We start from the raw sequence: 26,035 nt of genomic DNA, 5'->3' as shown, positions 1-26,035 counted from the left end.
TATCCTTCTTCTCTACTGATTGTGTAGCCTTTGATGTACTTTGCTACTAGATTGCTAATTGTAAAATCTATAACTCTAACTGAAGCAGTTCCACCACTAAGAGCTCTCTGTCTCTCCTTTGAGTTTTAGCTGAGAGTCTGAAGATAGCAAGGCACCTTTATTATGTTATGGTTGAACACATAGAAATCTTGTTGGACACGATGCCTCATCTTATACACCCCAAATAGCCTTCCACACAAGGGTGGAGGACCTTCCCGGAGCCTCATCGTGTGGCCGCCCGATCATCCCACCCGGTCATATAGATGTCATGAATCTGCGAGTTAGATACTTGGAAGCACTGCCTATTGGATTCCAAAAAACTCAGAAGAATTGTTAAAATCTTTGTCTTAGAAGTGCTCTGACGAGTTAATTGTTGGTTGAATGACAGTGCACGACAAGATTCTGAGTCAAAAGTTAAGCATCAGATTGCCGCTCCAAGTACGGACCATCCTTCGGATAGCGTGACGCAAGCCCTACAAACCTACGAGCACCTGGTTCACATAAGTTCTTCTCTATGCGCTCCGATAATAGGTTGATAGACTCTAGAGGTAATAGGTTTATAGACTTCAAAGTCGAAGTCAATTGTCGTCGAGGTGATAGAAGGCTGCTCTGCTAGCCCATGCATAAATTCTCTGTACATCTGTGTCGTTTTTCATGTCATAAAGTTTCCGTTCGGGGTTACAACCATGAAAGACCCTTGCTCGCCATGTCTTCTATTGAAAAGAGACTAATATTAGAGGGAGAGCAGAGATGCAGAACGGTAACTAGCTTTTGATTTATAAGCCTGGTCGAGGTCCGTGGTGGTTTGGCTGGTCTAGATTATTTGAACTCTGGTCGTGATTCTCCAGGCCACTTAAATTAGAGAAAGCAAGTTCATCTAAGATTCCGAACCTGAGGTAGTTTGGACTTGGCCGTAAACTCTGAAGAGCAGGTGCTTCGGAGAGTATGGCTTTGGTCGGTTTAAATCTAGGAGGAACTAAGGTCTCGAACTACTGCATTCACCGAAGTAGGATCCCGCATGAATTGTAGTGGATATTCTCCAGGTTACAGAGATCATTTACACATGACTGAGTACTTGCCGAGTCCTTGCCACAGCGAGTCCGAAGTAGTTGGTCGAGAGCACCGAGATGCTGGCAGAAGTAGCAAGTTATCAGATCAAAGAGCTCATGTGCCAGACTTGGACTTTGGAGTGGCTGCTAAGTGGAGCTCTACTGGGCAGATGTCTTCGTGGTTAGTTATGGTACCACTTCCTCTTCCTTCCCCTATACTTCTACTGTTGGCTGGGCAGTGACGCCCGTTACCGGAAACAGCGTATTGTTTCCCCCTGATAGTACACTATCGGAACATGTCAGTTCGGGATCATCAAACACTAATTTCGGTGGCGCAATACCAGTGAGTCTTATTTTGCAATCTGTGGGAGGTGGTGGTGGGTTCTTTTCCAGCAGCCCCCAAGCAATGAGATGCGACGCAAAGGAGCCGTACCAAAGCCCAGTGCCGATTATGAATGCGGCCCCAAGAGATGATTGGGGTAAGATTGCAGACGCCCTGAGTCATCACCAGCAACTACCCAGTCACAATGACAAAGCGCAGCAGGGCAGCAATGGTTGCGGTGCGCAAACCAGAGAGGAAGCAAGAGACCAATCCGCTGAAATGGACGAGGATTCCATAGCTGCTTGGGTTGATGGAACGATCACGGAGATGATGGAAGCTATGCCTGGAGTAGCGATTGAGCAATTGTTCACAAATCTCCCCGAATTTCTATCTCCGTGCAATTTGCATTTAAAAGGTCTCATTGGATGTCGTCTTCAATTGCTACTTGGAGGTGCGGGCTATCCATCGAAGAACTTCCCGCCACCGGGACCCAATAGATCTGGCAAAAGAACACGAGAAGTGCAAGTTGAGTGGACGAACTCGAAGACATTTCAAAACGAGAGCCAGGACCTTCACGAGACACTCCCTCGCCACCACGTCAGGCCGGAAAACTTCATTTCGCAGAAAAAAGTTGCAGCTTCGCTTTCGAGAGTGGATCTTCGTTGTCCCAAACCTTTAAAACGAAGCATTGACAATCTGCAGCTTTCTCTTGAACCTGCGGATGAACGCAATTTGCGGCATTTGCATATCGGCCTGCAAGCTACTCAAAAAGATCAATCCAGCCATCAAGTTCGACATTCGAGAGCTCAGTCGACTGAACCAGTCCAACAGCATTACCATAAACTTCATACACATAACGTGCAAGACAAAGCTGATGGTTTTCTGCAAAGGTCTCCAGCGCCGTCTAGCGCTTCACAATTTTCAACTCTTAACACCATGGGCTCTGAGGATCCTCCATCCCAGCCGCAAAAATTACCCCAAACTACAGCTCAGAATGCACAACGCGAAGACACAGTTGCTCCCGACGAAGGATTGCAGCTCATGTCGCTGTTGCTTCAATGTGCTGAGGCCATTTCAGCTGACGATAACAATCAAGCGACTGCGATTCTCCCACAATTAAGTGAGCTTGCAACCCCTTTCGGCACGTCTGTTCAAAGAGTGGTTGCGTATTTCGCCGAAAGCATGGGGTCTCGACTGGTGACATCCAGTTTAGGCATTTGCCGTCCTCTCCCCTGCAAGCAGCCAGCCAGTAACCAGAGTATAGTCTCAGCAATGCAGGTTTTTAATGAAATATGTCCTTTTGTGAAATTCTCGCACTTCACGGCGAATCAAGCCATTGCAGAGGCTTTCGAAGGTAAGTTCAACGTACACATCATCGATGTCGATATAATGCAGGGATTGCAGTGGCCTTCCCTTTTCCAGGTTTTGGCATCAAGAGCTGGAGGTCCTCCTCACGTGCACATCACTGGGCTTGGAACATCTGCCGAGAGCCTCGACGCAACTGGTAAACGACTGAAAGACTTTGCAGGGAGTTTTGGAATTTCGTTCGAATTCACTGCCATTGCTGACAAGATGAGCAACGTCGATATATCCACCTTGAAGGTAGCATTCTCAGATGCCCTGGCCGTCCATTGGATGCACCACTCGCTCTACGATGTCACCGGCTCCGACCTCGACACACTGAGCCTGATTCAGAAGCTAAATCCAAAGGTTATCACTCTCGTTGAGCAAGATTTCCGCCACAGTGGAACATTTCTGAGCAGATTCCTGGAAGCACTACACTACTACTCCGCCATGTTTGATTCCCTGGGCGCTACGTGCAAGGATGATAGCCCCGAACGCTACATGGTCGAGCAGCAACTACTGTCCTGCGAGATCAAGAACATCGTCGCCTTCGATGGCCCAGGCCGCAAGATTAACCACAAGTTCGACCAGTGGCGAGACGAGCTGAGCAAAGCGGGATTCAAGCCAGTTTCACTGAGTGGCAAAGCATCACACCAAGCAGCGTTGCTGCTGCAGAGTCTGTTTCCCTGCGATGGGTACACGCTGCTGGAGCACAGTGGCTCTCTCAAGCTTGGATGGAAGGACTTGTACTTGTTCACTGCCTCTGCTTGGACCCGCGTGTAGTTCCTGGCAGATCCTAATCCTTCTCGCAGCGATGGTGCTTTTGGTTTTCGGTTCACTGCAGATCTAGACATTCCAGGGTCCAGTCAACCTTCACAAGTTATTCTAGTTTACCTATAATCGCAATCTGTGCTCAGTCTTGTACATTCTTTACGTGGGACCTTGCAAAAGACTTCAAACAGACCTAAGAATGGATCATGCTCTAATTTACTACATGTGTGTATCTAGGCTTGTCTAGAATACTAGTCCGGCTTGGAATCTGATGTGCAACTTGGGGTCCATGCTCATGGATTGCTCTGGTTTAAAATGCAACAAGATTCACTGGACGGAACAGTCGTTGTAAGTTATCAACTTGGGTTTAGCATTCCCTGCACACATCTACAATGAGATTGATGCATTCCATGCTCTAAACCCCATTATACTTCTCGATATGGTGCTCAGACTCACTTTGTTCTTCCTTTCCAGTTGTGAGATTAGGACTTTCATGTCTGGATCTGATTCCATAGCATTGGGACATGGTCGTATTCGGATCATGGAGGAGTTTATTTTTAGTTTGGATGTTTGAGCAAATTGCCTCTCATGGATTGGGTGCCGATGCTCATGATGTTTAGGAATTGTTTGGAACTTATTAAAATAAAAAAAATAAAAAAATGTTAAGAAAATGGAACAGGTAAGGTGAGCATAACATGTGAAGTAATTAGAGTATATAACTTTTTTTGAGAGAGAATTTTTGGGAGAAAAATGTAGTTTTGAAAATGGTCAATGCCAAAGCCACAAATTGGCTACTTTTGAATCCTCAATTCTAAGAAAAATATGAATAGTTAAAAAAGATGTCTTAGAAGGTTAAATTATTAAAAGAGAATTAGGCTGTATGTATTTCATAAATATTGTATCTTTGCTCATGTTCTTGTTTTGATGCATTTTTAATGTTGGAATAATAATCACACATCAAAAATAAAACATCAGTTTATAAATAAAAACACTATCAAATAATCAAGGTAAGAAATTTAAATTTAATATTTAATATTTAATTTAAAAATATGCATTATTAAACACATCAATAAATTATTTTAAGAAATAATAAAAAAAATAAGTATTTATATATGTATTGCCAATTTTAAATTTTAATCTTCATACTTGTATTAATAAAAATTATATTATTAAAATTTGATATTCTTATAAAACTTTATTAGTAATTTTAAATAAATATATAAAATTAGATATTATATTTTAAATTAACACCAATTGGTGTTTTTGGAAGAAAACCTCAAAAAAATTTATAATCTAAAAATGATCTTGAAATTTATTTAGATGCTTTTAATATTTTTCTTAAAAGTTAATACTTCAAATTGTTAAGATAACAAACTCTCATCTATAATACTAAGTTCCATAGCCTTATCCTTAATTGCCCTTCAATAAAATTAAACTTATTAGAATCTTAACTATAGATGTCACTTATTACTAAAAATTTAAATTTTAGATTGTGCTAATTTTTTTAATCTTAATTTCTAAATTTTTTTTTTTAATTAATAACTTTTATTTGGAGGCATCAAATCCTTTTCTACAAAAATTATCACTTCTACCATGTTCCAGCTATAAATTTGTTAAATATTAGTTCTTTGGAAACTAAACTTTATCAATTTTTCAAGAAAATATTTTTTGTTGCTATGCAATTATTGAGCAATAAAAGATAGCCTTCTAAAATAGACCTACTAAATTACAATAGCAATACCCTATCTTCTAATAATTTACATAATGCTTCATTGTCCAAACTCTAAATTCTAGTATTTTAATGTTTACAAAACCATAAAAAAAATCCTGTTTTTACCTAAATTTTTGAGACTTGATTCTAAATTTTAAAATAAAGAAAGAACAAAGACCAAAGCTTCTTATAAAAGCTTAGAAAAAATTTGGCATGGCTTTGTCTATTTATCAAAAAACAAAATCATGACCACTTAAGCATATGAGACTTCTTATAATACTGCCTTAAAACCTAAAAATAGCACCTGAATCTTTACCTTTGAATTCTAAGGAGTCTAAATTAAGATCTATAATCTTAATTGATTAAAGAATTAAAACTTTAGATTAAATCTATTGACCATTGATGAGACATTGTGATATTTTATTGGCCAAATTAACTTTATTGTTGTCTTGAAAATGCATTTAAAAAAAAGATCAATACTTAAATTCTTTGATTTATTAGAGATTCTTACACTTCAAAGTTTAAAAGTTTGGTAATCTAGATTAAAATTTAATATCTTCTAAATTATCTATAAATTTCTTCTAACTTACTTCTAGTTAACTTTTGACATCATTTCTATTATAATCATATTAAAAAAATATAAAAATATAAAAAGATGATAAAAAAAATAAAATTTATAATTATCCATGTAATAAACCATTGATTATTTTCATGAATTTCATCTTGTTGCTTTTTATTCAAAAATATTTTGAACATCCAAAATTAATTATTATATTTATAATTAAAATTTTCTTGTTAACTTTGATTTATTTAAAAAATAACATCAATACTTAGAATTTATTTTTTTATCCAATCAAAATTTATATCAATCATAACTTATAACAATTATAAGTATCTTAAGTATCTCATATCAAGATATATATTAAATTATCACTCAATACATTAAAACATGTCTTTTTAAAAAAATTATTTAATATTATATAATATCCTAAAATAAAATAATAATTATTAGATACTTTTTTAAACATTCCTACTTAGCACAAAAAAAAGAAATATGTATAATTAACAAAAAAATTAAAAAATAAGAATAAAATAACTATATTTAAAAATTATTTAATCAACAAGTTGGCCAAGTTTTCATCATTATTCAAGTCATTTCTTTCTTCTAGTCTAATTTCGAGAGTCTTTAGTTTATTAGTCTATAGCAATAGCTATCTATCTCTCTCTCTCTCTCTCTCTCTCTCTCTCTCTATTTACTATTCAAAAATAGATTAATCTAATTATATATTAATTAAAATTACTAAAATTAATAAAAATTCCTTCATATATTTTATAAATATCTTTTTGACTTTTTTTTATAATTAACATATTAAATAATAAGAAATTATTACTAAAAAGAATTAAATGTATTCAATTGGATATCTTAGATTTTTTAAATGAAAATAAATATTAATTATTATTACACGTTATAGTCTAAATTCAGTTATTATTATATTAATTAATTAAGATTTATACATCCATCTATTTTACATTCATTCAATCTACTTCATCTAATTTATGCAATGGATTTCATCCCAATTTTTCATCTACAAAATGTGTTGCTTCCAAATTGATAATTTCATTAAAATATTATATTTAAGAGTTTGATTATTCATCCAAAATTTATTCATACATTATCTTTCACTCTTTGTTTAAAAGTCATCCTCAAACTTAAATAAGAAGATTTAATTTCATCCAAATAAAATCTAAGGAAATAAATATATTATATTTTAATGGCAATAAATTCCTTCTTACATAATTGGGTGCCGTAAGCTTTTCCAAGCTTCAAATCAAGTTAATCAAGCCTTATTAAAAGCACAACTTAATAATGCACCACTTCTTTAAATCTTAGTTTTAAAATCCTAATAGTTTGAAAAATATAGAACTTGAAGTTGATATATTATATTTTATAGGAAAAAAATCTCTTCTTATTTAATCACATGTCATAGTAGCCACATAGCTTATTTTTAAGTTGATATAAGTTTATTAGAAGCATGATTTTAAGATACATCTATCCTTCCAAAGGTTAGCATCAAATTTGACTTGATGCTCTAGATCTTGTCCTTTTAAGGCCATGGCTTCAAATTCGTGGAGCAAAAAACCTCTTTCTACTTATTTGACTATCAAATCATTGATAATAAATGAATTTTGATACAAATTATAGCTATGGAAATTAAACTTTATGCTCTTTTTATAACTTAAAGTGTTGAGATAATTTCAATTATGAACAATAAAAATTTTTCTTCCAAAGTTCAACTATTACAACTATAAATATAATAGTATCATATTATGTAAAAATTAGCTTGATATCCCACTAAGAATTTGGCTGAAGAAGGATTTGATTTCATCTTAAAGTTGGATTTAAAAAAATAAAAATAAAAATAAAAATAATACATTAGGTGTTTAGAAATGCCTTTACAATCTTAAATAATCTAAATATACTTATCACATTATATTCAACTTCAAATAACTCTTAAAAAATAATAATTAAATTCTAAATAAATTAAAAATAATTCTAAAAAAAGAAAAATATCTTTAAAATATCTTTAAAAAATATAAAAAAATACAAATAAATCTTTAAAAATTCCAATTAAAATCTAAATAAATATCATAGTAGATATTAAACCTTAATAAGTTTTATACTAATCATTAATCTTAATTTCTCATATATCTCAATTTATTAATTAAAAATAAGAAAATAAAATTTTAAGAGAAACTAACTTAAAAATTGAGAGAAATGACTCAAGATTACTTAAGTTTTGATTATCTTTTTTTAAAATCTCAAAATAAATCTTATAGCTTGAATATCTCTCTTTTAAACCATTAAATTGCTCTTCAAATTGGTGATAATGTAAAAAACTTAGTCAACTATCAAAAAGATATATATATATATATATATATATCCAATTGAAATTTTTTTTGAAACCTAAAAAATCTTTACAAACTTTCAAAACCTAATTTTTAAGTTTTTAAGTCACAAGAACCTCAATTATTTTTGATTTGATACACTAATTGAATCTAAATTCATAATCTACATTTATTATTGCCATATTCACAAATCTAAAAAATTTAACCTACATATTTACTATAATATTCATACAAATTACAAAATAAAAATCTTATTTTATTCAACACAAAATAATGTCACTTAAAACAATGCAAATTTTTCAAAGTATTCATAAAGTCACTATACATTGAAATTCCTCAAAACCAATGCTTATAGAAATGCTATCAATTCTACTTTCAAAAACCATATTTTAATCAATAAAATAAATAAATAAATAATAAAAAAAATGCAAGTATGTGGTTTTATGTCTCAAGGTCTAGAATTGATCCTGGTTCAATATTGGCCCTCTACAAGTATTAATTTCAAATTTTTTTAATAATTTTTTGTTGATTTCTACTCTTTATTTTTATATAAAAATACTTATAATATATTTTTTAAACTATATTATTTTGTTTTGTTTATGGTCCTACAAATTAAATAGAATTAATTTTAATAGAAAAATAGAATTATTACTTATTAGTTTTATTACATCTTTAATTATTATTTAAAATTCTAAAGTAATATTTTATTATATTTAAAAATAAGCTCTTCTATAATATAACACTTTCTTCTCTCTTGTACCCAATAAATGTATTACAACACAACATCCATTCTCTCCAAACTTATGCATCTTTTGATATGTGTCATTTGTTCTTCAATATATTAATGTAGGATCTTCTTCATCTTTTTCTAATTCTTAATCTTCAATTTGCTCATCTACTCTCATTTCAATATTACTGAATAAATTTTGTTTTTCACCAAAATAAGTAAATTTATATTTTTTGTCAAAATAACTTAACTTGCATACTTACTTGGAATATTTTTAATTTTATTCCATCTAATTCTTCTAATAAAAATGTAGCATTTTCATAGAATTTCTTCACAATATATGGTCACAACAAACATTTAGAATTTTTTTTAACTTACTATATTGGTTATTCAAAATATTGTCATATTTTCCTTCTTATATGCTTTAGATTATAGTCAATGTTCTCTATTAAATCTCTCATAATTCTTTTGTTTTTGCATCTATTGATCTCTCTATTGCTACTACAATATTGCTACGACTTCATTTCAATTGATGAATCCATATTACTAAAAGTTCTTTTCCATTAGGTTTATTCTTTTAAGACAATATAGCCAATGAAGGTTATATTTTTTTCTATTAGGAGTATATATTTTTATACATAAATTAATTCAAAAAGTGCATAATATGTAATTATACTATAAATTATTTAATTTGCATGTTATTCTTATAGTAGTAGTCTACACCACTAATGTATTTTGTTATTGCAAGCCTTTATTATTGCCTTAGAAATAAATTAATGTCAACATTCATTATTTCTAATACCTTCTAAATAATATATTTTTAATAAATAAAGTTAAATTTCTATTCTAATAAAGAATTATAATACTTCTTTTGTATCCAATTCATTCTTATTTAGAGAAATTTTACTAATATAATAATAACAACTAACAATGTCTTTTAAAAAAATCAAAATATACCTAAAATAATTTTTTGTCTTTTATACTTTTTTTTTTAATAATATTTGACTAATCTTCTTGAGCAAGTACCAAATACTTTATTTGCCTAATTTCTATGGCATTGCTACTAAATTCATCACTGTGAAGATAAAATTTATCCTTCAATTCAAATTATAAGATGGCCTTTATTATGAGTTGTTTATAATTAATGTTATGAAGTGAAAGAAGAAAATAAAAAAGATAGGAAAAAATAATATAATACAAGTAAAAAAATTACAATCAAGCAATTATATATTTTAAAACTAATTACAATCTATTTACTAGATATTTATCAAATAAAGAATAGAGAGTAAAAAATAGAAATAATATTTTTAAATAGAAAATTTTATTATATTTATAATAACATAATATTTTTAAAAATCCAAATTAATCAAATTAAATTATATTAAGTTAAATATAGAAAATAATTAAGAAAAAAATAAAGTAAATATGTTCTATTTCAAAGTTGATTTGTTTAAAAGATTAAGAATTTTATCATTTTTAAGACTTAAAAAACATATGTAAAGGCATACTAGAGAGACCAAAAGGCCTTAGTCTTATCCTTCTATCCACATCTAAGGTGCTACAACTCATATAGAGCATGTGCACCTCCCTTCTCATAAGAATTACACTAATTATTGAACCTCCTATTTTTTACTGCTAAAATTATTTTTATTTAATTATTTATTTATATTATTATTATATTAATAAATTTCTAATTAATCTCAAAAACTTAGAAAGGACTTAAAATCTTCTTCTAATTCTTCATAAAAGCCTCTTAGGGTCGAAAAAATTAACTTCTACTAAAATCTTAAAGATAATTTTTAAAATTCCTAATAAAACAAAATAAATATCAAATAAAAATATTATATCTATAATTATATAATTAATTTAATTTTAATCTTCCTTACTTGATAATATTTTATAGAAATAAAAGTAATTTGAATAAACTAAAAATCTTCGTTTTTATAGAAATATCTAAAAAGATATGATATTTTTATTATGCATCTACTACCTATTAACTAATACTTATAGATATTTTAATAAATAAAAAATTTAAAATACAGAAAAATATAAGTAATGATTTTAATAACCAAACACTAATTTTTACAACAAAAAAAATACTAAAACAACTAAGATAATTACTTCAAAGACTTACTACGACTCTAATTATTTTATTTTTTCTAATAAGACTATTATAACTTATAAACTCTTCTAAATTCTAATCAATATTTAAATAATATATTAAATTATCTATTCCTAATACTTTTGTAACTAAATAATCTAAAATAATATTTTTAACAAATATTCCAACCAAAACCTATTGGTGGTATTCACATCTATCGGCCATCTAAAATTACTTGTAAATGTAGATAGAACCTTTTTCTTATCTTTGACATGGTCTATAAAAAATTAATAGAATAAATTATAAAATTTAATAATATAAATTATAAAATTTAATAATATAAATTATAAAAATTAATACCATAAATTATCAAAAAAAGTAGAATAAAAAAATTTAAGATTTTGGCCTAAAAAATGAAAATAAAAATAAATTATTTATATTTAATTCAACATATCTCCTCATATAGCAAATTCTTGCTTAGTCACTAGCTCAATATTAGATAGCATTTATATTTCTATTTAGATTCAAATAGACGGTTATATGATTGTAAATCTATAACAACTTGATCTAATTCTACTAGCAACATTGAAACAATTGCAATTTAAAGAAAAGAATACTTAAACACATTTATTGCCTTTAATTTGAACCTAGTCTCACTACATACTAAGAATAAAATTAATCTATAAGTTTGACTTAGAACTACTATAAAAATAATTGATTATAATAGTATTAAAATCAATTTTTATACCTTATTTTTTTACAATATTTTCTATTAGTTTTTGTAAGAAAGTCTTTTTTGTCACATGTTTTGAAATAAATTAAATTATTATTAAATATTTCTTTATTAATATATGATCTTATTCAAAGACCATCAAAATTGGTCTAAAATTTTGGTTCTTTATCATCTTGGACCATTACCAACATCTTTGGAGTAAGAAGACGTTTCTTTATTTTTGTATCAAATGTCTCTTTTATAATTCTTTGAATAATTTTTATATGCTGGATTACAAATTTTTAAATTTTACTTAATATTTCTAAATTCTTCAATCATTATTTCAAAGATTAAAAAGTATCCAATCTTTTGCCAATAACAATGCATAAGAATAGAACTTTAAATTCTACAAATAAAATAGCTTCTATCTCATATACAATAGAAAAAAGTGTAGTCTTTGTAAAAAAATTAGTAAGTAGTTCCATATACTCAAAGAATACAAGTAAACTTAATATTCTAATTACATTTGAAATCCATCACAATTTTTTTTAATATTCAAATTAAAATTTGATTTACTCTTTCTATTAGACTATTTATTTGAAGATGATAGAGAATAGTCTTTTTATGATTGATGGAAAATAATGTAGTTATTTTTTAATAGCTTCATTTAAAAAATGAATACTATTATTACTTATAAGAATTTTTTAACAACTAAAATAAGCTATGGTATTCTTATATAAAAATATGGTAGTTTATTTAGCATCTACCAGCTTGACCACTTTTAATTTTGTACATTTGATCAAATATTCTATAGCTAAAATAATATATTACATTTTAAATGAAGATGTAAGATAAATGAATTCAATATAGTTTATACTCTACTTTTCAAATGAAAAAGTAAAATTAAAGGATTTAAAAGTATTATGAGATTTTAATCATTGCATGTACATTGTTAATAAGTATGACAAAATCTTACAAAAGATTCTAAATCAAAACATATTATAGACCAAAAATAGGATGATTAAGAGTTTTTGAGCAATTAATTGATCAAAAAAGTTTCCACTACAAGCACTTAAATAAAAAGCTTCTAAAATAAGTGGTACTTCTTTATATATAAGATAGCATCTTAATTTACTATCAATTCTTTAAAAATATAGTTTCTTAGTTATAAGAAAAAAATAGACATTATTCATTCTAAACTTCTATTATCTATTTTTTGATAAGACATTAGGTAGTTGTTGAGTACTAAAAAATTTGGCAATATATTCATATTATGTAAATTCTACCATTTTATGAAAAAAATAGGCATCAAAAAGTTTATCACCTATATTTTAAATATCTATGATTGTAGATAATTGTGACACATGATCAACTTGTTTGTATTGATTTTTTATTTATATTATATTTTATTATTAAGTTTCTTTTTTAGAATAACATCTATCTACCTAATCTATCACTTAAATCTAATTTTTTCATAATATATGTAAAGACCATGTAATCTATAAAGAAAATGACTTTATTCATCAAAAGATAATGGCAAATATTTTTGACAATAAAGACCATGGCCAAACATTCTCATTTTATGGTTATATAATTGTATTTAGTATTTATTAATTATTTATTAATAAAGTTAATAAGAAGAATTACATCCTTATTATCTAATTGACATAGAGTATTATCCATTGCCAATTTAGAAACATCATAATAAATATAGAAAGATTAATAATAATTTAGTAATAATAGAAAAGAGTAGCATAGCAATCTATTTTTAACTTCATCAAAACCGCCTTAAAATTTAGAGGTCCATTTAAATTTGTTGGTCTTTTTGATGATTAACAACTAAAGTCATTAATAAAAAAAATGCATAGATTTTTAAAAAGATCTAAAAATGTGTAGATCGTGACTTTCTTAAAAGCTAAAAGAATATTACTTAAACCAAAAGGTACTTCTACATATACAAAAGTTTCTCAATAAGTCTTCAATGTTGTCTTGTACCAATCTTCAAGAGCTATTGATACTTAATTTTAATCAAAGTAGGCATCTATAAAATTGTATATATCATGATTCAATTTTTTTGAGTACCATAGTAAATTCAAAAATATAAGGAAAAAAAAAAAAAAAAAAAAAAAAAAAAAATTATTAGTAGAAGATAGGAGGATCAGCAATTAATATAATCTTTATAAGAAAGAAGGTGTATAAGTCCCATATGGGTTGTAGCACCTTAGATGTAAATAGAAGGATAAGACTAAGACCTCAAAGCTATACTAAAACATCCTTATATTACATGTGAATCTTGGAGAAGCTCAAATCATTAATCTATAAGCAAGTTATCCTTAAAATAAAATATTTCTATTTAATTTTTTAATTAATTACTTCCTATCTTTAAATATTTATAACTTATTCATAATAAATTAGATTTATATATTTTTTATATCATTGAAAAGATAATAAAATTAATTATTTTAAAACATTGGTTTTATTTTTTATTTTTTATTAGATAAAAATCCAACAAACAAATTATGACTAAATTATGGAATGTGTAATTACTTGATTACATTTATTTTACCTATTTTGTATTTTTTCTTCTTTTTTTCTTATTATTTATTTGTCTCACTTCACACCACTAATTACAAAGAACTATTAATTGAGGCCATCTTATAATTTAAGTTTAGAGGTGAATTTTACCCTCATATTGCATTCCATGTAGTAGAAATATTTGTAAACTTTCTAAATACTAAGATTTTTATAAATAACAACTTTATAGAATTTAAATTTTATTTTTCAAAAACATCTTGTATTGCTTAAATATACTTTGCATCATCTTTTAGATATCTTCTTGCACTAGTTGCATCTTCAAATTATGGATAAAATACCACATTGTATGTTTTGAGGTTGTTAAAGAAAACAAGGCCCTAGACATGGAGCAAGATGAAACATAAATAATATGGCCATTCTTGGAAAAGCTTGCAATCATACATGTATCCAACAATCCACTCATTTCTTATGTACCAATAGTAATTCTTTTATGTATAATATTTGAAAAAAAATTATAAAATAAACTATGTGCAATATGATAATTTTTGCAAGTAATAAAGAATTTTGTTAATATTATATTATATATTTTTAGTAAGTACTTTGTATTGACATTAGAATCATATTAATTCCAACATTGACTTGAGAAGTACACTTATTAACATTGGACAATGTAGCTCTTGTCTTGAAGTTTAAAACGAAATATTTTCCAACAACCTTCCAAAGTTAACATATAATGTACATCCAAAAATTGCAAAATCTCATTTGAAGGTTGAATATTATTAGGCATTTTTTATTTTTCCACAAATATAATAGCACAATCATGTCTCTTGTAGATATACTTAAAGAGATATTTTATTGCAATTACAATTAAAAAAATTATAATGTTAATGTACCAATCAAAGAATTGGTATAGAGTAGGATTGTATAGAATTATTCACCAATTATTTATGGTCTTTTCTTCAACTATAATTGTATGTTTATAACTTATAGACTATTTCTTTATATTTATTGATTTATAAAAATATTTTTTAATAAATAATAATAAGTAATAGCCTATCATAAAAAAATTTAAACAAAGAAAGTATGATATCTAGTTTTTTAAATTTTAATTAGTATTTTTTAAAGGTAAATACAATAAATAAATAAATAAAACATTTATTAAGATAAATAAATTTTGAATTCTAAATTATTTTATTAATATATTTATAATTATTAAATTTTAAATAATATTTATATATTTATAACATTATAAAAAAACACTGATATAATACATAGAAAATTGAAATAAGAATTTTTTTTTATCCAATATTAAATTATTCATATTATAATGACATAAAATTAATATAATTTTTTGTAGTATGATGATAAATATTTTTTAAGTTAGTTGATTTTTGAAAATACTATTAATTTAGAGTTTAGGTTTATAAGTCTAATAAATTAGAATTAATTATAAACTTGAAAAATTAAAAATTCACAATGCATATTCAAAATTTTAAGTTTTTTTGAAAAGTTTATAACTTTTTTTTGCTAAATTCTTCTCAATTCTTTAATTTTTATATACTAAGAATTAATATTTTTTCTAAAACATTCACCTAATCAACAAACCATAACAATAGATTTAAGAATTTAACCAATCAAAAAAATTTCAAGATAAATATCAATTAATATATGTAAATATAAATATAAATATATATATATATATATATATATATATATATATTTATATATATTTATATTTATATTTATATTTATATTTTTTAAAAACTATAAAGTAGATAATTTGTATAATTTTATATTACAAACTATACCTTAATAAAAATTAACAAGTAGTTTATTTATTGATATTAAAAAGATTAAATTTATTTATGAATTCATTCCAATATCATAAAGACAACACTACTATGTAAAATAAAAATTAATTAAAAAATAATCAAACTTGTGGTGATATTTCAAACTTAATACTTAAGAGTTTTTTTTTTTTTTTTAAATATAAATATTAAATCTTATAATTACGCAATAGCTCTATGACTATGGACTTATCATTGTGGTCCTATAATCATACAACTGTATCATTATGTACACCTAAAGCCATGGCTTGATACCTTGAGTTGCATGAGTATGCAATGAGCTACTATCGTGTTTTAATATAACTTTATGGTGAAAATATAATAAAAAATAAAATTCTTATTCATATCTAATTATCTTGGTTCAATAATGATTTTAGATATTTATACTTAGTACTTGTAAAAGCCTCATAGTTTATTTTCTTATCTTAATACCTAAAAGATTAAAGGTTGGTTAATAATTTTACCTTCTAAGATATAAAAAATCTTTTATTTCCTTATAAAGGCTATTTATTGATAAAATTAAGTTAAATGATATAAATAATTAGTATGGTTGATACTAAGATTAAGTTGAAGGTAGGATTAGGCTAAAAAGTACCTAAGATAGGTTAGATTGGTATTCAAGGGTCGATCATTTGTGGCATAGGATTGAAATTAGACCTCTAGCCACTAAAATGATTGCCTAGGAAAAAGTAGGGAGGCTTTCAAAGATTGGCAATTAGAATTTGGAAGCTAGCTTTAAGTTAATTATAAAGGCATAAGACTTATTTTCAAAAGATTTGAAATAATTTTGTAATTTTTGTTCAAAGTCAAGATTTGTATCAATGATTTAGAATTTATACAATATAATTAAGGCTGGCACACTTGACTAGTTTGTGCAATTGGTATTACATCTATAGTTCAAAATTTGATAATACTTGGTTAATTAGGTTTTCTAAGAGTGTGTAAAATTTTATATTAATCTAATAGTATAACTGGGAGATATGTGGATTTTGATACAAGAAGATATTGAAAGTTGGCAATTTGAGGTTGGATAGGGTTTCTATGATTTCTAAAGTTCTACTAGTTGGATCAAAGTGAAATTCAGCATGGTGTTAGAAGACTTTAATATCAATCTATATATCAATTTTGAGTTGAAGTCAATAATTAGAAAAAAAGAAATTGCTATTGGAACATTTGTATCAACTATTGAGTTGGTGGCCAAGTAATATTAGTGTGATTTTTGGGCTTTTTTTTCACAATTTATAAATTAGATTGGATTTAATTATTTTTAAATATATAAAAGACTTATAATAGTATTTATTTGTAAAATTTTATATTAAATGGATGATAAAATTAGGAATTATAGCTTACCAAAGCTCATTAACTAGGATTAGGGTACATAAGAAAAAATCAAAATTACCTTATTATGAAAATAATAAGGCAATTGAGATTTATGTATGGTTGACATTACTAAAAAAAATAATTTTTGAGCTATTTATGCTAGCTTTAAGCACTTTTGAATTAAAATTTGAATTATATTCTTCTTATATAGATGAAATTTATTAGGATTTCTTGGATATTTGTAAAATATAACTTCACCTTCCATAGCTAGATGCTAGGTGCATTTTCAAATAAGAAAATACATATTATGACATAGCCACTAGCCATAGACTTACTCTTGTTACTTTTGTTGTAATTTGTAATAAACCATTGAATTATATCTATCATATATAGTAAAAATTCTTTGCACTAAGTACCTACAAAGCAAGAGGTGCCACACCAAAACTCTCTTACATCAAACAGCTCTGCCTTGGCACCTTGAACTCGATCACCACAACCTTGGACATTGCACAAATCAATTAGGATGGCCTAGTGCGACAATATCAAGTAAGGCCTAAGAATGAGTCAAATTCAAAAACATCATTGGAAGTTGGTAAATCTTCTACTACTTTTACCTTATTATATTCCATATGCCTTTGAAGGACACAACACGCTCCAAAAAGGTGACTTTTGACTTTCAAAGTTTGCACTTTGATTGTTTGTAAAACCAATGACTATCTTATAACTGACATAATAATTTTTATAGATATTGCTCATGCTCCTCAAGGATTTTATTATAGACTAGGATATCATCAATGAAGAAAATCACAAATTTGTTTGAAAAATCTTAAAACAATCTATTAATATGGCCTATGAAGGAAGCTAAAGCATTAGTGAGGCAAAAAAGTAAAACAAACCAATCAAAATATTCATAGCATATACAAAAGACTCTCTTTTTATATCCTCTTTTGTAATAGGTGTCCGCCAATAGCCACTCCAAAGGTCCAATTTGCTAAAGATGGTTGCATCTTCTAATTGATTAAAAAGATCATCCATGCATAGAAGTAGATATGCATTCTTCATAGTTTTCTTATTGATACCTCTATAGTCAAAGCAAAGCCAACATCCACTATCTTTTTGGATGAAAAGAGTACAACTACTCTTCATAATAACATACTTTCTAAAATGAGGCCCTCCTCCAAAAAATCATCTAATATCTTTTGTAGCTCTTCAAATTCATTTGATACTAAGTAATAAATTGGTTGACTTGTTGATTTGGTCCAAGTCAATAGTTCTATGTAGAAGATGTGACAGAATCAAGTAGCAAGCTAATAGATAAGTTAGTTGGAAAAATATTCCAATATATATATTTGAATTGTTCTTTCAACTCTATTTCTTTGGTTGTCTTTTTCACTACTAAGGCACAATTTAGAACCACTATGTATACTTATTACTTCTGCTATATTTGTTTTTTCACAAAGATCATTCTTATAAAAATGTCTTTAGCTATAGATTATTTTTCTACTTCACTCAATGCGGATATACAAAGAATCACCTTGTGTGTACTATCTTTGAAGAAAATTATCCGTGCTAACCAATTAATATACTTATTTTTCATCTTTACCTATGACATATCAATGATAACATCATATCCAAGCTTTATTATCATGAACTTCTCTATTAAGGCATATGTTTCATTCAACCTCATAGTTTATTCTTTACATGTATATCAAGGATATAAATCTTGAAGAAAAAAATCTTCAATATACTCTTGTGTCATTGAAAAGAACTAAAAAATCATTCAAAGATGATATAATATTGAACTAAAATGGTAATTACCAAAAACAAAACGACTAGAAAGTCTTGAAATAAGACTAAAGATTAGAAAGGCATTGACAAGAGTGAAGAAGGCTTCACTCTTGCTTCAATATATATTCTTAATTAAGAGCTACGTGGCGATGTCCTATAAGACCTCCAAAACGTGTTGACTTTGCAAGACATATATCTTAATTTGTAAGGCAAGTTTTTTTATATTTGTCCCACATAATTAGCTTGTTCTATAAGCTACCAAGATGTGGTTAACTTCTTGACCAAGTTTCTAACCTACCAATCAACTACAAACATATGTAAAATCAAAATAGCATCTATAAAGCTTTTTTAAAAGATATTATGAAATTAATCTATTTTGATTTATTTTTACCTACTTCTATTTAATCATATATATATTTATTAAAATATATATATATATATATATATATATATATATATATTTATAATAGATATTAGAAATTAAATTGGGAGATATAATCTTGTAGTGATTTAGATTATATAAGGTTAGCAAAATATTTGTGTGTTATTTTTTCCACATTAATGGGCCAAAATTGACTCTTAAACTTGGTCTCAAACTCCTCTTAGTCTCAAAATCCACCATGAGTTCAATAGCTTTGAGCTTGACATAACGACCAAATAGTTGCCGCACCTTTCAAATAGTTGGTTGCATTTAAAATTTCTTTGGTGGTGTTTGTCTCAAATAGTTGGAGATATTATTGCATATTGAAGAGACATTGACATATATATTTTTGCCTTGAAGTCCTAGAGTATGTATCGAGCTTATTTAATTTTAGCCTAGTAAATGTCAACTCTTTTGTTTTAGAGACTTCCATTTATTCTTATAGAGTAGTTATCTAACCTAAAAGATGTTGTATTTGAGTTTCTATTTAGAATTACTCTGCTATATCTTCCATGCTATAATTTCTTTTTTAAACTGTGCTACTATAGTGTCTTTTCTTGTTTCAATTAATTTCTTAAAAATAGCTTGTGATAGCTCCAAAATAGTATGTAATGTCACCATAACAACTGACCTCCAACTAGATGGTGGCTATCAACATACTACTAAACAATAGACAAATACTTACTCTATTACCAATGAAATGGAACTAGATTATTTCTAAAATCTAAGAGTCTTTTAATCTATAGCAATATAAATTCCAGCACAATATAAGAAAATATAGTGAAAAAAAACTAAACAAAATTAAAGAAAATGGAATATAAAAAGTAAAATAAAATAAAAAAAAGTACAAAACCAAACTTTAAAAAGTGAAAGGGATCCAAACTATATTTAATTAAATATCCACATGACCATGGCCAATCCTATTTATACTTTATTCAACTATTTTGGAACTTTCTAGAATGTTCTTGTTGGTGGAAGTTATCTAAATAATTATCCTAAGTCCTTTGTAGAATGATCTATGGTAGATCCCATATAAACCATTAGCCTAATTTTAATTTTATAAACTTCTTAAACATGGCTCCAACTACCTATTTCTATGCATCAATAATATAATTATCTTATCTATATTCCATTACATATAAAAAGAGCCACAACTTGAAAAAAAGTTCTTGATGAAGTTTCAATAATTATTGGCAAATTTCAAAAAAATATTGCACATCTTTGTTTCTTTTTTAAACCTTTCAATCCATGATTGTCAAAACCTTCATAGAATCTATCATAAGTCTATCATTTAAAATAATGTATCGTAAGAAGTCAACTTAAGTAGTGTGAAATATACACGTTTCTATCTTGGTATAAGATCTAGCATCTTTTAATTTTTGTAAGACATAATGAATATCAAATTTATATTTTTTAGTTTTTTTAGAATAAATTAAGATGTTGTCTAAGTAACAAATGAGAAAGTCATCAAAAAGCTAACAAAAGACATTATTTATTAGATGTTGAATTTGTAAGTCCGAAAGGCATGACATTATATTCAAATTATCTATATCTAATTTAAAATAAAGTTTTCTATTCATTTCCTTCTTCAATGCATAACAAGTTGTATATTCCTCATAGATCTATTTTATTGTAGATCTTTGCTTGATTGAGTACATCAAAAAATCTTGAAATCAAATGTAGGGGATATCTATTTTTTATGATAATCTTGTTAAGTCCTTGATAGTCCATACACATCCGCAAAGATTTGTATTTTTTCTTCACAAATACAATAAGAATCTTTACTTGAGATTAAGTGTAGTATATGAAATTTTTAGCCAAGTTCTTGTCAATATACTCCTTAACTGCAATCAACTCATTTTGTGATAGACTATAGATTGGTCCAAATGGTAGTTGAATTCTTTCTTGAAGATCAATAGAACAATCAAATGGATAATGCTTTCAAAGATAATATATATTTTTTAATCAAAAATATCTTGATAATTATTGTATTAGCTTAAAATATCAATTGAAATATTTTTTCTATCAAAAATAGGTGTTGAATATATAAAAAAAAGTTAGTACTTCTTTTGGACCATGCACAAATGCTCTTATACCTATCAATAAGGATTTGAACATATTAACTTTATGGATTTCTATTTAACTAGCAAAATCATGGGATAAACTATGAAAAATCAAGGTTATGAGGAATCCAATCTATCTGATACTTATACTTTTTTAGCCATACTTATTCTAAAATAATTAAATTAAAAAGAAATTTAATTACATTATATATTTTTAAGCTATTATGACCATTAATTTCTATATCTAAAGGATTAATTTTATGGATGATATCTCCAAAAGACAACAAATGACCATTTGTTACCTTTAAATCTATAAGTTTGATTTTTTTCACCAAAGATATTTCTTATTTTTTGACAAATTCTTTGTTTATAAAACAAGTTAAGGCTCTTGAATCTAATAAGACTAATACTTTGAAATTTTTCGGTCCTAAATAAAAATTTATTATAAAATAAGGTGAAGCATCTAAATAAAAAATAAAATAAAATAAAATAAACCTTTACCAAGTATTATATAAGATTTTAGCTGTATGATTCTTATTGTAGTAAGAGAAATTAATTTTCCAACACATCATCCTCTTTGGTAACCATGCTCCTCATTTTGTAGTTGAGTTATTTTTTCAAACAATATTAAATAGTATTTTTAGATTCTCTATAATATAGGTACAATCCTTCTTCATGATGTCAAGCCTTTTCTTCCTCAGTAAGAAATTTAAAATATACCATGTCAATTTGTATAGGTTCTAGTCTTAATGAATAAACTTCTAAAAATTTAAAAGCTGTAGCCATGATTTGATTTGTATCGCTTCAACCAAATCTATATTCTTGGCATCCTTCAAAAAGTCAATTATTGCATGTAATGTTTAAGTAATAAATTATTTTAATGAGTTTGCTTTTGGCATCATCAAAATAAATCTTTGAGGTTATCTTTTAATTCATACAGAAATTGATTAATAAGGGCTTTATTATTCCAATCCATTTTTCAAGCAAGAAATTGGAATTTATCAACATATGTAGTGGCTAAACGTGATCCTTATAGTAAAGATATGAGTTAAGTCTCTGCTATCCTTTTTTGATTACTTTTTCCAAATGTGGCCATAAAGACTTTTAACAATGAATTTAAGTCATAGAATAGTAGTGAATCTTTTTTTTAATAAAGTCTCAAATTAAAAAAGGGCACCTCTAGATAAAAGTATGCTTATGAATTTAACTTGAATAAATCCATTAAAGTATTGAAAAAAAATATAACCTCAAATAGAGCTTAACTTGTTGTAGAAATCCTAAAAAATTTGATCTTATTTCAACAAATTTTTCTAGCATACTTATTCTTGCTTATTTTATGATTGTAGTAGCAAGACTCTTTAAATTAAGTTCTAAACTTAATACATTTTCTTCTCTCAATTGCATGTTTTTTTGGCAAAGACTTTAAACTTTTTTGTTGATTTCTTTAATGAGCATAGTAATATTATTTCAATGATTGACATTAGAGATATGTGAGATTTCAACCTTAAGAGTGTTAACAAGCTTCTAAAGATCCATACTAGTTATAAATCTATTTTTACTTCTACTAAGAATAGCATCTATAATTTTTTCTTCCATAGATAATTCAAATAAATCCAAAAGTCAAATTGGAGGAGTGTAATCCATAATTTCTAATATAAAATAAAAATTTCTACAAAGAAGGATAATCTACTCTCATTAAAAAAAATCAGTGTTAAAAAACTAAATATTAGTTTAAAAGTAGATAGTCGACAATCTTTAAAACACAACAATGGAAATAAAATCATCCACCCACTTCAAAATAAATATAAGAACAATGAGTTAGGACTCTTGCCAAATTTTCAAAGATACAAATTTTAAAGAACTAAAAAATCAATATACTCTAATAATACTCCATAAGACTAAAAAAATATTAAATGGTGGTATAATATTAGACCAAAATGGCTAATACCAAAGACAAGAAGACTATAAAGGCATTGACAAGAGTGAAGAAGACTTTATTCTTTCCTTGATATATATTATCTAACTAGAAGCTACATGGCTATATTCTATAAGATCTCTGATACATATTTAATTTCCAAGATACATGTCTTAACTTCTAAGATAAGTTTTTTTATATGTAAGCTACATTATTAGCTTGCACCACAAGCTACCAATACATGTAACATGTGGCTAACTTTTTGGCTAAGTTTCTAACCTACCAAAAGCCTACAAATACATATAAAAATGAAATCATGTCTATAAAGCTTTTAAGAAGCTTCTCTATAAGACAATATCAAATTAACCTATTTTTATTTATTCATAATATCTAGGTAACTATTGGAAAAAATATGTATGTTTGAAATAGCTTCTTTAAAATAAGAAAATGATGAGCTTAGAATTTGATCCAAGATTCATCAGCTATATCTAATAAGACTAAAGGTGTTTGATTGATTATTTCCTTAAAACCTTCCATGCAAACCATTGTAAATTAAGTTATCAATTCATTAGTATTTGATCTTTTATTTTTGAAAGACATTAAATTATCAATTCATTATCTTATCTCTTAAAAATAAAAGGTCTAATACATCATAATAAACTTATAAAAGTAATGTTATATGTACATGTGTGATTTATCATCTTTTCACATTTAAATATTATATAAATATTATCTCATTATATTACATATTTTGTGGTATAAGAACAACTTTAGACTTTCAATTGTATCAAGCATCTCTTATATAATGGTCAGATTATTCTTCTATCTTTATTCGATGTTAACATGTTAAGATTATTATTATATGCATTAGCTCAAAAAAAGGTCAAGACACAACAAATATAAAGGTTGTAAATATATGAAGCATAATTACAAAAATTGGTTGTTACAAAATATGATTTGATCAAAGCTAAATGGATTTTGTACTAATATTTGATCATCATCTATACACAAGTGCTTGAAGTAACACCATTAGCTTTATGAAGTAGCATACAAATTATCATTTAAAAATTATGTTTATATAGATTTAAATTTTAATAATATTTTTATTACTAAGTAGATTTTATATGCTAATAATTAAAGTAGAGCACACTTTCATGCTTGGAAGAACATAACATTCATGAAAATTTAGCCTCTCTTACTTCAAGTTAAAATAATTCTCCTTGGTGATTGAATGTCATAAAGTCCAAGTTTATAGAGAACATTGTTATCTTGCAAGGACAATTACTTATAAAAATTAGCCAAGGAGTCATTGGGTACATGATTGAATAAAAGTATTATATTTAATGAACTAAACATGAACTTTATAAAAGCATCAATACTCTGAAATACCAATTCAAATATATTATTGATTTTTCTCTAATAAAAAATTTAATTTATAATATTTATAAATAAAAATCAAACTTTAAAGCATCACGTTTTTTAATTAGAAAAAATAAAGGCGTCTAGAATTTCTACCTATTAGCTCTTGTATTTGATAATATTAAAAGAAAAGAGCTTGATACTTTAATAGCAACCCAAATAAACAAAAAAAGACTTAAAGCAACCTCAACGACTACCTAAAAAGTAGAGCAATAAAAGACACTAATCAGATCATACCCCATTATTGAAAAGAATGGAAACAAATAATATCTACACATACAACCAAATACTTTTAAGAAAGATAAAAAAAAAAATTTAAAAATTCTCCACTAGTATCAATAAATATATGAAAACTTCTTCTCTAATCTTCAAAAAAAATCCTATTTTTAGAAAATAAAATAAAAAATAGATCTATTGAAAAAGATTCTATATTTGTAAAAAAAAAAAAAAGAAGAAGACAAAAAAAGACAAAAAAAGACAAAAAAAAAAGACAAAAAACAATCTCACAAGCTACAAACTAGAAATGTAAGTTGTGTCAATGTAGTAAACATGAGAAATTTCTTTATCTTTGTAAAGACTCAAAGATTAGAGGGTAAATTGTTAAGGCCATATGAACTCTACTATTTGGTCTTATGATAGTTGAATGATTTGGTTTATTTCATAACCTCTTCTCATTTAATATTATATCCAAAGACTAAGGTTTTGAAAGGAATTTTTTTCTTCATCAAGCAAGAAATCTTATGAGGCTTTTAAAGCATGGCCTTTTAAAGCCAACTTCAAGGCATAAATCCTCTTAAGATAACACCCTATGATTCTCTTAAAAATTAATCAATTTTATTTTGTACATTATTATAATTCTAATTTTTAAAAAATCAACCTAATTTATTTTAATAGTTTTAAAATTTCAATGTAGATTAACAACTATAAACTTTTAAATTTATATTAGAATTTTGAAAATTATTCATATTCAATATAAAAAGTGTTTAACTTCTCACTTATAATATCATTTTGAATTATATATATATTTTTTATTAAGTTTTTTTT

At 26.7% G+C, this 26,035-nt stretch overlaps 1 protein-coding gene across 1 annotated transcript; it reads left to right on the top strand.

The window, feature by feature from the left end:
- The first annotated feature begins 1,162 nt into the window (after positions 1 to 1,162).
- LOC112274854 (scarecrow-like protein 23) lies at positions 1,163 to 3,950 on the top strand. Its single transcript, XM_024504669.3, has 2 exons — positions 1,163 to 1,279; positions 1,460 to 3,950. The coding sequence occupies exon 2, from the start codon at positions 1,495 to 1,497 to the stop codon at positions 3,535 to 3,537; it is 2,043 nt and encodes a 680-aa protein (XP_024360437.1). The 5' UTR covers positions 1,163 to 1,279; positions 1,460 to 1,494; the 3' UTR covers positions 3,538 to 3,950.
- The last annotated feature ends 22,085 nt before the right edge of the window (positions 3,951 to 26,035 follow it).

This window comes from Physcomitrium patens, chromosome 22, assembly GCF_059467195.1.
Source record: "Physcomitrium patens ecotype Gransden chromosome 22, ASM5946719v1, whole genome shotgun sequence".
Lineage (NCBI taxonomy): Eukaryota > Viridiplantae > Streptophyta > Bryopsida > Funariales > Funariaceae > Physcomitrium > Physcomitrium patens.
The sequence above is the reverse complement of the archived record's forward strand: the minus strand, read 5'-3'. Positions and strand labels throughout refer to the sequence as shown.